The 13,151-nt window shown below is 33.5% G+C and overlaps 1 protein-coding gene across 1 annotated transcript in view; it reads left to right on the forward strand.

The window, feature by feature from the left end:
• The window catches only part of CNTLN (centlein), a gene marked incomplete at both ends in the record, with an annotated part of 72,892 nt that overhangs the window by 16,018 nt on the left and 43,723 nt on the right, over positions 1-13,151 (forward strand). Inside the window, one exon of the mRNA XM_010167840.1 lies at positions 570-793. Within this exon, the coding sequence (XP_010166142.1) occupies positions 570-793 (224 nt within the window). The remainder of the gene's footprint in view (positions 1-569; positions 794-13,151) is intronic.

Genomic DNA, 13,151 nt, shown 5'->3' on the forward strand with positions numbered 1-13,151 from the left:
TTACACAAACCCGCTTATATGCTGTTGAGGGATTTGCTTGTTTAAATTTGTGTGAGTATATTTTCAAAGATGTAGCTCATTGCTTCAAAGTGAAATTGCCCTATAAAAAGTGACTGTCAAGCAGTATCTTTTTGCATAGTTAAAATACACTCTGTTTTTGCTAAGTCCTACCTATTGAATCTGCTGACTAAAGTCTTTTCACACCTATTGTTCCTGTTTGCCCCTTGTTGCCAACACAGACAGTGAAACAAAATTAACTGTATTATGGCTTAGAAATTTTTTTATTAAAAAAATAAGTCTGTTAACAAGTCATTGAAGCCTTCATTTCGAGTAATACCGATCAGAAACTTGAGCCACATTTAACTTCAGAGTCCTTGTTGAGTTTGCAGTGTTGGCACTTCAGAAAAAGAACAACATAGAGCACTTACAGGTTAACTGAATTAATTTACCAGTTTGCTTACTGAAAACTATTAGAGACTAGAACAGCGTTTTCCAGGGACAAATTAAAATCAGAAATAATCTAATTTATGATCATCTGTCAGTTTAATAACATGCCATTTTATGTTTAGTGAACAGAACAAAAAGGAGAAATATCATTGTCCAGAAACCGGGCTACTCTGTTACTTTACTTCAGGAAAGAATTAAATCATTGCAGCAGCAGATAGCTGTTTTACAGAATGAAAAAAAGACAGCGGTGTGTTCTGTGAAGGGTTGTAAAGAAACCAATGAAAAACTAACAACTCAGCTACATTTGGCTGTTCAGAGACTTCAATCTAGTAAAGTGACAATAGAGGTAAAGTACTTTTAATTATGGTGTCTTACAATGTTCAGCTTAATTCTAATGTAATTCTGTGAAATTTCTGTAATACTTATTTTTGTCTCTTCATTTGTTATGATCAAAATTATGAAATGTAATCTATTAGGATGCTTTCTATGAGATTCTGAATCAGTTACTATGTACAAATTATATTGAGGCCTGACTTACTATTGTATCAATCCCATTCTTTAATCCTTCTGAAAAAGAAGCGATCTTCATGCTGACATTTTACCTGCATTCAAATGGATGAGGGAAGTTTCACTTTTAGCTCGAGGTCTGAGAACTTTCCTGAGAATGTGGTCAGTCCACACGACCTAGCACCCATTCCTCTGTGAAGAACAGGCACTTTTGGAGAAATCAGCTATCTCCATAGACCCCAAGAGTGGAGTGCTCAAGGCAGTTGGAGTTTTCTTCTAAAGGGGGCTCAAACCAGTTTCCCTATCTATTTAATCCCATCTCTCTCTGTCAAGGTGGCAAGCTAGAGAGCAAAATTTATGAAAATAGGGACTAGTAAACTATTTAGTTAATAGCTGCAGAGATGCGAGTGTTTTTCTCTACTTGTCTTCATTCCTACTTAATCCTTTCCTATACTATTACTCCTTTACTCCTTTTCCCCATTCTCATTTATATATATGTATTTTGTGTTAATCTATATGCAGCTCCACAGCTGGAATTCTTTCTTACTCATACTGTAGTGATTGGCCTGCCCTTTATAGAGCTGAATCAACAAACACTTTTGCAGTAATTGTCTCCTGTTGGTCACACACACATCCTGCTTCCAGAATTATAGTGCTACAACAGATGGACTTGCTGGAAGGAGGCAGACATTAAAAAAGAAATCAAATCCCCTCCCCCTCAAACTTCTCTGTGTTTCTGTCTTTGCACAGAAGGCAGAAGCAGTATCAGGAGCAGCACTTTTTACTTTCTTGGGGCTAGGGAACTGCTAATTTCTAGAGGAGGAAAAAGCTTGTTTCTGTTACTCATTTTGCATAACATTTATATGTAATGAATTGTTCAAAAACGGTTTCCAAGGTCATTGGAACCAATGGAGATCTGCCTGTCTCACAAACTGTATCATAATGTAAAGTTTCATGGACAGTATGAACTTCACAGAGAGTTATATGTATAATTTAGTTAAAATATTCTCCTTGCTCAGACATCTTCATGATTTGCCTTCCTAGAAGACTACACCTTAGGTGTCCATACAAGACCAATGTGAAAAATAAAAATAAAAAAAGATTGTTATCAAGAACTTTTTTTTTTTTTTTTTTTTTTTTAAGGGCAAAATATGTGTCACGGAAATGCTGCTGTAATGTAAAAGACTGAGTAAAAGTGAAATAGCATAATGTTAAAACCAAATCAGTTTTCTTTCACTCAGTTTTTCTGGAAAGTTTTTTTTTAAATGATCACTGTTCTATTTAAAGGGTGGTGCATTCTAAGCAAAAATAAATAAATGGTGTTGCAGGTACTCAAGGAAAAATCTTTATTAGGCATGCACATTTTTTTCCTTCTCAGCAGCCAATTCAAATTCCCTTTCTTATAACTAATTACTCTTCAGGTGCCATACTAGTGCTACCAAGTGGGAAATTTAAAGCAGAGGCTTGGGCTACTTGCCAAGTGAAAATTAAGGAGGTAAAGTACCTACACAGTCACTGCAGGGTACACAAATGTTTTAGAGAGAGAACCATGATTCAGACAGATCAGGTGCTTAAAGAACTCATTTGTGTGGTTTTTGTAAAAAAATACTATCTATAAGTGAAGTTTTAAGATAGTGCAAGGGAAAAGACATTTTGTAAATTTTTTTTTTTCACTAGCAAGAACACTGCTGTCATTGTTTCTTCTCAATCCTTTTGCTACTTGAGATTTTAGAATTTTTTTACACAGGTAGAAAATGAAAAACAAGTGAAGAAACCATGAAAAACTAAAAGATTGAAACAGTCTCTCTCTTAAAACATTCAAGAGTGACAAAAGATAAACTTCCATATGTAATCATGAAGTTCTTAGTATTCTTTATTATAATACAGTGAACTTACGATGCTGGGCTAAGGTAAGTATAGTATTCTAGCAACTGTAAACATTAACATAGTGGCTTGGATGAGATGCCATGTTGCCTGAATTTAGCTGAGAAAATAAATCCATTAACAGACAAGGGCAGATGTTTCTGCAGTCAGTCAGTCCTTCATTATAATCCTCAAGGAATCTAGTGCTAGAAGATCGACTCTGGATTAAAGATTTAAATGTTCCAGATGTTCATTTTGAGACAGATTTTACAGTTCATACAACCTAAGGACTGTCTGGCATCTGTTGATTTTCAGAATGCAAGTACATGTATGGTTTTGTGTATTTTTCTTGAAGATCCACACAGACATGTATGTGTGTATGTATATATTTGTCTGTCTTCTTTTAGGAGTTCAGAATGCTGAATTCAAGTTCTTTTCTTGTTTGACATATAAACTCTTTGCAGTAATGTAGATTTCTTGCTTTGATTTGTTTCTACAAAAGCCATTCTTCGCATATTTCTGCAAAAATGACTGTAAAGTGGCTGTATGTGTGAAAATCAAAGCTTGCATTCTCCAAGGATTTACATCAAGAATGAGTCAAAACTGCCTGTAAAAAGTGCAGTACTTACATTTTGCTATCAGTGTATAGAAATCACAGCTGGAATTTATACTTATTGTAGAAGTGAAACGATTTTGCATTTTCTTAGTTTCTTAGGAAAATGTCTGAGAGGATTTGTTGGAAAAATCCAGGAATTTTTTTTTTCTTTCTAAGATTTATTCCCCCCCTCTAGTCATTTCTGTCACTAAGTGACTGCTTTTAAGAAGAATGTATTTATTGCATACAGCATAGTAATTATAATTAGTTTTATGCCGTAGGTGTCATTCTTGTTGCAAAAGTTCGAAGTATATTGAATAAGAAACTAAAATAATAAGCTTGTTAAGTCTTTAGTACTTATCTTACTCATGTTAAGATCACTCACAGGTCCACTGCTCAAAAGTACTGTAGGATCTTTTGCATCAGTTCTCCAGTGTTTCTCGGGTTACGTCACAGGAAAAGCTGCATTTCCTAATGGAATGCCGTAGGCATTTGCAAAATGCCTGTGTAAGTTTGCTTCAGCACAATAGAAATACATAATGTATATTACTAATCCAAATACTCATACTGAAGTGTTGTAAAATAAAATTACTGCCCCAGAGTTTAAGGTGCTGTTGCATTTAAAGCATACTGCCTTCACAGAATGAGCTCACTGGCCTAAATGGGGAAAAAAATAAGCTTTTTTTTTTTTTTTTTTTTTTTTTCTTTAATAAAAGGCTCTGCACAGGATTTTTTTTTTCTGATAGCATTTTAAAACTCTACCTAAACTTTGTTTTAGACATTCGATTTTCAATTTTCTTTGAATTTTACAGAAACTTTTTTTCCCACAAGCTTATACTGTGCTTTTAGAATACAATTTGCTTGCCAAAAATTTATTTATCTAGTGGATTATCTCAAGCATAGGAAGGTATGAACATGAAAAGCAGGAGTAAAGGGCTAGAAAAAGCTTCTTAGTCTTTGAAGTTTGTTTGTAGCTTTCTCTATATATTTTCTTGACTATTTTTACTCCCCAATCTATCAGAGGACAGCTCAGAATTCAGAGTTGCATCTGCAAATTCAGCACAGCAGCTTCACTCTTATAGTATGAAAATAAGAGTAAACCAGCCAATTTAGCATATTCAGTTGTGCTGAAACAAAGAAGAAACTGATGATGAATTTAGATGCATTGTAAATTATTGACTTAACTGTTAGTTACACAAAGATCTCAAAACTTTGATTTCCACAAAGGGATTTTTCACTCTTTAAATATTTATTGTTATTTATATAACAATTTTAGTATGTCTGTACTTTCCTTAAGGTAAATTTTAGAAACAGGCTTGAAATTATAAACTTAATGCTGTTTGTAATTACCCCACAGTAAGCTAAAACTACTTCTGGAACTTCCTCACTTCTGTTCATTATAGCCAATGTGTAATTGTTTTGACAGTTTTGGGGGAGCTTTCTACATAAAAGTTGTCCAGTTAGAAATTCTTATAGACATATGCAATTGTTTTCTCACAAAACATTTTCACATGTGTCCTGGTTTTGTCTTTTTGACTCCTTTTTAATGGAAATACTCCAGAGCATTTGTGATTTGGGTTTTTTATAAGTTCAAAAGAAAGCTTCTGCATTCACTGTCATCTTTTCTAAATTAAGTGGGTTTTTTTCTTGCTCCCTGTGATAGCATGAAAGATCTTTTTCATTATGTGTATCAGATAATACTAATCATATCTACAGATTTTTTGAATGATAAAACTTTATAACAACTTTTAGAAGAATTAAAATTTGGAAAACTTTAAGTTAAGCATCAATGGTAATTTTTACAGATAAACTGCAAAAGATTACTACTACATCAGTAGTATATACAGGAATTCTGACTTTCATACATAGAAATAGTAAAAAAAAGGTGTAATAGATAAAAAATGATTTATTAAGAATTCCGTTTGTTTGTGCTCTGTTCAACAATGTCCCTTTCCATTTTTGCAAACCACACTTAAGTCTGGAACATGTTACCATCTTAAAAATAAAAAAGCTAAATATACCCTATTTAACACTTTTGCCAAACTCAGTGCAGAATAATTTCTGCAGCCATCCACCTTTGGCATAGAGTGTGATGCAACAATCAAAGAATTCTATGAAGCTTTTTAGGAAAAGTCTGTCCCCAAAAACATCAGGAGAAATGTGATTTCTGCCCCCTCTCCTTCTTTAGAAGTGTACAGATTATCCTTTCCTCACTGCTTTGAATAAGAGTAGTCTTGGTTAATTTGCAGGAACTGTCGTCTTTGGGCACAATATTCAGAAAGAAGCAAAGACAGTTTCTCAAAAAATATTTAAAAATCAAACCAGTTCTATTCTAGTTATTTTTAAAATGCAGCAGAAGTGAAAAGGTAAACCAGAAGGGATAAAGGTATGATAAAGCAGGATGTACTGCCTGACCTTTCCAGAGTTTGCAAATACAATCTAAGACAGTAGAAGTTTATCTCATAATTGAACTAAACTGTGTGTGAGTATGATACTGAAGTCTTCTCAAAATGTAGTTGAGTGTAAATTCTATATTTTCTTCTTCTGAGGTCACACTGCTGTTATCATTGTGTATGTATGCCTTGAAGAGACCTCTTTGTGGGCACAGTAGATAATTCAGTACTTAAAACACACTCCCAGTCTATGTATTCTTGAGAGAAAGCCTTCCTTCTTGGACTCACCACAGTGTTCCAGACCTGAACAGCAACATTATCTGTAGCTAGGATAAATTGTCTGTAATGTATTTCAAACTTAAATTTTATGGAATTTAAGTTCAATTTCTGGGCCCTACCTGTAGTTTTTGAAGGCTTTGAATTGACAATATTGAGAAGAATAGGTTCTGATATATTGTAGTTTTATTAGAGCTTTGCTGAGCCTAGTAGAATCAGGCTGTGATGTCACACTTACAAAGGGTGGAAACAGAGACAGACTGCTCTGTGACTCTGAAACTTGAATTCACCTATTTCAAGTCCTAGTCCAGAATTCTGCCTGGAATGAAATGTCATCACCTGATTAAATTTATTTGTTCAAACTTTTGGTTTCTAAATTAGGAAATCTATATGATTTTTCCTCTGGTAAACTATTCATTCAGCATTGCTGCTGATATAAAACAGTTCTCAAATTTATGTTTTCTACTCTGTCAGAGAAGTTGACTGGCAAATAAAATGAGGAATCACCAAATGGTAAACATGAAAGTAATTGCCCTTTTAAAATGCATCTACTTCAGAATTTTTTATTATTACTTTATTTATTTTAATAGTTTGCCACATTGAAAACTTACAGCATCCTGAAGTCAGTTCTGTTAGAAGAACTACACTACAAAATATATTTATTGTGAAACTGTGCTGTCATTACAAAACAAAAATAAAGCAAAATACCTTTTACATTTATATTGATCTCTGAAGAAGAATTACAATAGACCTGTTGAATTATTGATGAACAACAGTTGAAGTACATTGCATGTCGGAAATGAGTCTCATTCATAAATTAAAGAGAACAGTTGGCATGAACTAGAACTATGAGAGTTTTATTATATTGCTATCAAAATGAAATAACTTGAGACATAGGGAAATTCTAGAAAAATATAAAGAAAAATTGTGGAGACTACATTAACTTCATAGAATATACTTACAATCAATGCAATTTATATTCCTGTAGCATATAAAAGTCCTAAAACATATTGTATTAAAAGAAGAACCTGTATCACAAGGATTAGCATGTAATGTTATAAACAGATATAGTACACATATCTGTAAGCATATCTAATGTATTTATTTCTCATAGTATAATACAGTAATAGAATACACTTGTACATATATTATAGTAAATATTGGAAGATATCGTCCTGTAATTTTTACTTTATAGATGTCACGTGATAAGTAACATATTTTTCTTTACCATCCCTGTGATCTGATCAGACTCTCCTTGTGTATTGAATCCTATCTTATTATTAGACAAAAACAGAACTCAGTTTGCAGTTTTTTCCCAAAAAAATTTCCTCAATAAGGTACTATTTGAGACCTGGAAAAGCTCAGCAAGTACCGTAGTAACAGGATTTCCTTTTGTGCTCACAGGAATGTCTTCATTGAATTCAGTGTGATCTGCTAATTTAGTTAAAGCTAAGCGTAGAGCTAGACTGGGTTCTAGAATTTTCCTCTATTATATCAAGTTCTGTGGATAACGTGTGGTTTTATCAGATAATATTTATTCACCCCCAAAAAATCAATTTATTTTAGAATAATTATTCATATGTAGACAAGAGGTTACATTTCAGTTCTGACAGTCTGATTTTCTCATAGATTATTATAGAAAACCAGTTCAGGTTGCAATTATATCAAGATTTTTAGGCTTGTTCACTGGAGTGGTCAATTAATTATTCATTATTAGAAACTACCAGTATTAACTAAGAAAATTATTTACTAACCACTTTATGCATATGCTTATTTCCACTGAATTCAATGACATTTCAAGACTTCTTGGGTATGGTGGTAAAAACAAGTTTTATTTGCTGTATGATGAAAGGTTCTTTTGTGTTTTGAACTTACAGGGAAGGAATTACAATAGAGGATGTAGCTGCATATTTTTTTTAATATTGTATGATTTAGTACACTGATAGACTATGCAATAACACCTCTGTGTACCATTTTATATAGGTGCTACTAAAATACAAGAAATAGATGCTTTCTATTAGCCATATATCCTACTTTGGAAGTTTGAATTTTCTCCACTTGTTTGGTATTGTCTGTTTCATAATGGATTTTTACCTAACAGTTTTTCTTTTCTCTCTCTTCTGGCCTAGGTAAAGGTTTTCCTGTTTATGTTCTTATGAAAAGTTTTCAAGAGTCATGACAAATTGGGGAAATACTTCTGCATTCCTTTATATTTTGAACGTTAAGTGAGTTGATTCTCCTGCACTCTCTTAAATGCGTCCTTTTACCTTACTTCCCTTTCCTTTGCTCCTGTCCTAATCCGTTAAATAAATTTCCCTCATTGTGAAGTTAGGGAACATAAGATTGGTGGAGCAGTGTTCTTGGTGCGGTTAGCAAGGTAGGTGCGTGTAATAGGTGAATTGGTAAGACACAGTTTTGTTCCTTATTTGAGGAGCTGGATTTCCTAAGAAGTTGAAGGAGCAGGGTCATGGGATTGCAAAAATAGTTCTATGACCTGGAAGTATCTAGAAGTCTTGTAAGCACATCTACCCAGTTTTGTTTTGTGCCCCTGTGCAACAGCGATTGCTTGTATAGAAATGCACATAGAGTTTAAGTTCCAAAAATTATCTTCGTCATGATCGGTTTTGCTTAGCATTTGGATTGGAGCTAGGCACTGACACATGGAGCACGGTGTAGACTCAATGTCTCAATTCATGCCTTGAGGTTAAATTGGTGCATATAAGTACCACTTAATCATTTTCACTAGCTCAGAATCTCACGTACCATGAAATTAATTTTTCAGTTGATCCCTCACATGAATGATAACATTATTTTTTTCCCTAAGATAATGGTTTACATCTCAGACTTCTATTCTATTTGGATATACTACAAAATATATGACAGTCTTTTTGCTGTTTGTTTTAGAGGTAAAATCTTTCAATCATTTTTTAAAAATTAGTGGCAATGTAAAAAATCCAAGCCAGTGCAAGAGGATATCTTCAGTCATTGACATCTATTCTAAGCTTTCAGTCATCCGCCAGAGGCTGATTGAAACACATAGATCATTATGACCTCACAGTGTTTTTAATGAGGAAATCATTACATCATAATGAAAACTAATACATTGCTTAAGTTCATGTTGAGCAAGGCTGAATGGCTCTCTCCTGGGAGCCAGGGACTCTGAAGAAAAATGAGAGTCCTAGTAGGTAATGAGCTGAGCATGAACTTCCATTGCCATTGTGAAAAAGACTAGTGCAGTCCTTGAGTGTATAAACTGGAAGCTATACAAAGGAGCAGAAAGAATACTTTTCTTTCACTTGGCATGATTTAACTGCTCCTAGAATACTCTGTGTAGCTCTAATACCCAGAATACAAGAAGTATGGAAGTAAAAAGCATTTGAAGAAGACTTATGAGAAGGATTTGAAAATCTACCTTTCCAGAGAACAATTTGAGGTTTTCTAAGAGGGAGCTGAGAGAAGACTAAAACTCTTTCATTTAGGTAGCATATAGCTTGGTAAGGAAAATTCAGAAAAGAAAGGTAAATAACCATTTTTTTAATATTTCTTTCATATTCTTTTGTCTGTCTCTATGGTTAAGTTTAAGGAAACAGGTTTTTAGTGAGTTAGTAGTGAAATATTTAAAGGAGAAAGCTTTTCATTTTTATTATGGACGTAGAGACACATTAATTTTTTTTGAGTCAAAATCTTGATAAAGGAATCAATTTGAGGTATTTTGTTAAAGACCTGTGTTCCAATGAATAGACGTAGTTATGTTTCAAAGTATTGTTTGCAATAGAAACTTTGGCAGAAAAAAAGAAAACTCAATATACTATGAGAAACAAATGAGGGCAAGGCATTCTGATAGTAATTTAAAAATCTGTAGAGGCTGCACTTACTTGAAGTTAGAAATTTTACAAGCTCTAAAAAATAGTCACTAAATGTCACTAAAAAATAAAGTTAAGATAATAATGAGGAATGCTAAGCAGTAGGAGGCATAAATTTCTGTTGTTTCCTTAGGAAAGCTTATATTGAGACCTGAAACTACAGGTTGTATATGATGATTTACAGTCTCAAGACCTCTACTTTGAATAGTTTCCCTGAAGAAGAGAAAAGTTTTCTGATATTCTGTGTTTTTAATGAACATTATTTTGATAAGAAGGCATTATGTATAGCTTAGAGTACATTCATTACAGCTCACCGTCATACATACTATTGTGTGCAGTTCAAAAAGCACTTGCATTTTATAGTACATTCCTCAAAAGATTATGAATATTGGATTGTTCTGGCTCTGTTTTTATTTTTGTGTCAAGAATGGTGAAATCATAGTCTCACTTCCATTATTCAAATGCTGCTTTGTGGTATTTGTTCTTACTTTTCATAAAAAGTATATACTTTTCATATATACATACAAATATATATTTTTCTTACATATACTCAGTGTGTATCTCTAGACTTGTCTTTACACTGGCAGCTTTTGTAGTAGACATCCTGTATAGGTTATTCAGTTTATATATATCAGATCCTCAAGGGCCATGGCTTTTGCCAGATGAAGCACTTTTGATTTTGAGGCTGATGAAACACAGGGCTATTATTGATCTGCGCATGACACAGCCTGTCTCTCTGCTGGCAGAGAGTAGCAACATTTATCCAGGAATTTGTGAAATGTCACTCGGATCATGTTCATAAGGTAAACTGTGCAAAAACCAGGATCCAAGCTGAGAATCTATGAGGAATTGGACGTGACTCTCTTATTCCTTCATCCTATCTTCTGGGTCAGTCAAGTGGTATTTGTTAAAACAATGTCTGTGGTTTGTATTAGGTGTTGAAGAAAGTATGATTATCACTAGGAGCACTTTGTACCTTATAGTCATACTGTTGTTTTACTCAGTTTTTTAGGTCACTAGGGAAAATAATATTTAATATCAGTGAAAGTGACCTAAACATTGCAAGTCTATAATTTCTGTTCTGTTTGTAACAAAGTGGTGGTTCCTGTACAGCTCCAACCAGGAAACTGCTTATATTTTCTAAAGAATTTAACTGTCCTTGCTTCACTTTGCTTTAGAGATGTGTGGCAATACATGTTTGTCATTAAGAACTCAGTAAGCAATAGTGGTCAGAAAGGGTGTATGACTGTTTCTACACATAAAACTGCCAAAACACTGATATTTATATGTTTTGTTTCTTTATAAATTGTGATTGACAAAGACTGTGCATTTTTGTTAGTATCAAAAGACCATCATGGCCAAAATAATGAAACCTAGGGTAAATAATAAACAAGCAAGATTCCATATACTATTTATCTATTTGTAAAGGGTCAAATGTGTTTTTTCCAGACACTTTTTATAAGTAGTGTTTCAGCAGTAGACTACACTGTTATCTGAAAATGCACGTTGCACCTTACAGAATGGAAAGAATATTTTAAAGTGTTAAAAAGACACAAAAAGCTGCAATTTTTAATTTTCAGTTTATGTTTCTAAAGCAGTTATAAATGTAAGAATTTGAAAGTTAGCCATGAAGGAAAAAAATAATTATTGTGAATTTTGCCAACATTTTTCAATTTTAAACATTAAACTCTTTAGAAAAGTCTCTATATAATTTGATTTAAAAGTCAGTTACTAGTTAAGGCAAGAAGAAAGAGGTTTTATTGAGGTTAAAGTTTGAATTTGGCTATTTTGGGATTTTTTTCCCAAGTATAACAAGGATTTTCTTTTATTTCTGTAAGTTAATTTGTGTAGTTTGAATTCTACAAGACCAAATCAAGATTTCAATGAGACATCACTTGTGAGTGACCACTGAAATGTGTTTAGTCTCTGCTTTTAAAAATGTTTTTTCCACATTTGTACATAAAAATATAGTAAGCCAAGAGAAGAAAAGTTGTTGGTCATAAAAATATAATTGCATACATAATGCATATATTTTAACATGTTATCCCTCCCTTTACAAGATTGTCATGTGTGAGATGCAAACACATGAGTTGTGAAAAAACAAAATTGCACTTGGTTTGGGATTTTTTTTTTTTTTTGGCTTGTGGATGTGTGTGTTTATTTTGCAAAGGCCCACGGGTTGGAGAAATACAGATGTCTGTTTCTCAGGACCGTGAAGATGGTATTTCATAGCATGCAGGCCACCTGCTTGTTAAATCTACCGCTCTTTACAGTAGAACTGTTGCCAACTTGTCAGACGTTATTTCTTACATTCAATTTCACAGAGGACGTTTATTTTGCTACTTATCAGTGTCAAGGCACTCTGTGAAAAATTTTATCTTGTTTTGGGCACCACACTTAAAATACACATACTGGAAAAATGGAACAAGAATTCTAAGAAGTTTTGAACATGTCAACTAGGAGAAAAGATTGAAGGAGTGTAATTAATGCAATCTGTAAAATAACAAATCAATGATAAAGACTGAAGGAGTTTAATAGCCACCTTTCAATGCATAAAAGTTTATTTAAAAGGACTAGTGGTCCATCTTCTTTAAGGAGAATAGATTTAATTTTTCAAGAAAGATTATTTAGATATGAGGCAAATTCTGTTTCTGAGGATGCTGAAGAACTGTAGAAGGCTGCCAGGAGAATCTTCTCTGTAGTTAAACCAAATTTTCAGAAATAATTTACTTATATTCTTTTGCACATATGCTAAATTTAATGTACTCTTGGTATCATTACCAGTCTTTCTCTTGTAGCAATTAATTTGTTGGTCTCCAGTCTGAAATGGAAGGACTTTTTTTTTCTTTTTTCTTTTTTCTTTTTTCTTTTTTTTTGGTGGTAAGTAGCACAGGAAAAAATATCTTCATACTGAAGAGTTTCAGCAATGGAGCTAGCAGCTAGTCATTGCAAACTTTTACTCCTTGGACACAAGTTCTCCTTTTCCTCTATGCAGCTTATTGCTCTTTGGTTTCTGGTAAGGTGTATCAATGATGAGAAAGCAGGACCATAACAACAGCTCCCACATCTTGTCCTTGGAGCAACAATGTCAGAAAAAGCCATATCTGATCCTAGAGTGCTTTTGAACTCCTCCAGATTTCAGAAGGGGAATCTTCTTCACCACGTTAGCACTGTTAGGTGTTCTGCAAAGCACCAGCCTCCTGTGTT

Source organism: Antrostomus carolinensis, unplaced genomic scaffold (genome assembly GCF_000700745.2).
Source record: "Antrostomus carolinensis isolate BGI_N321 unplaced genomic scaffold, ASM70074v2 scaffold38295, whole genome shotgun sequence".
NCBI classification, from domain to species: Eukaryota; Metazoa; Chordata; class Aves; order Caprimulgiformes; family Caprimulgidae; genus Antrostomus; species Antrostomus carolinensis.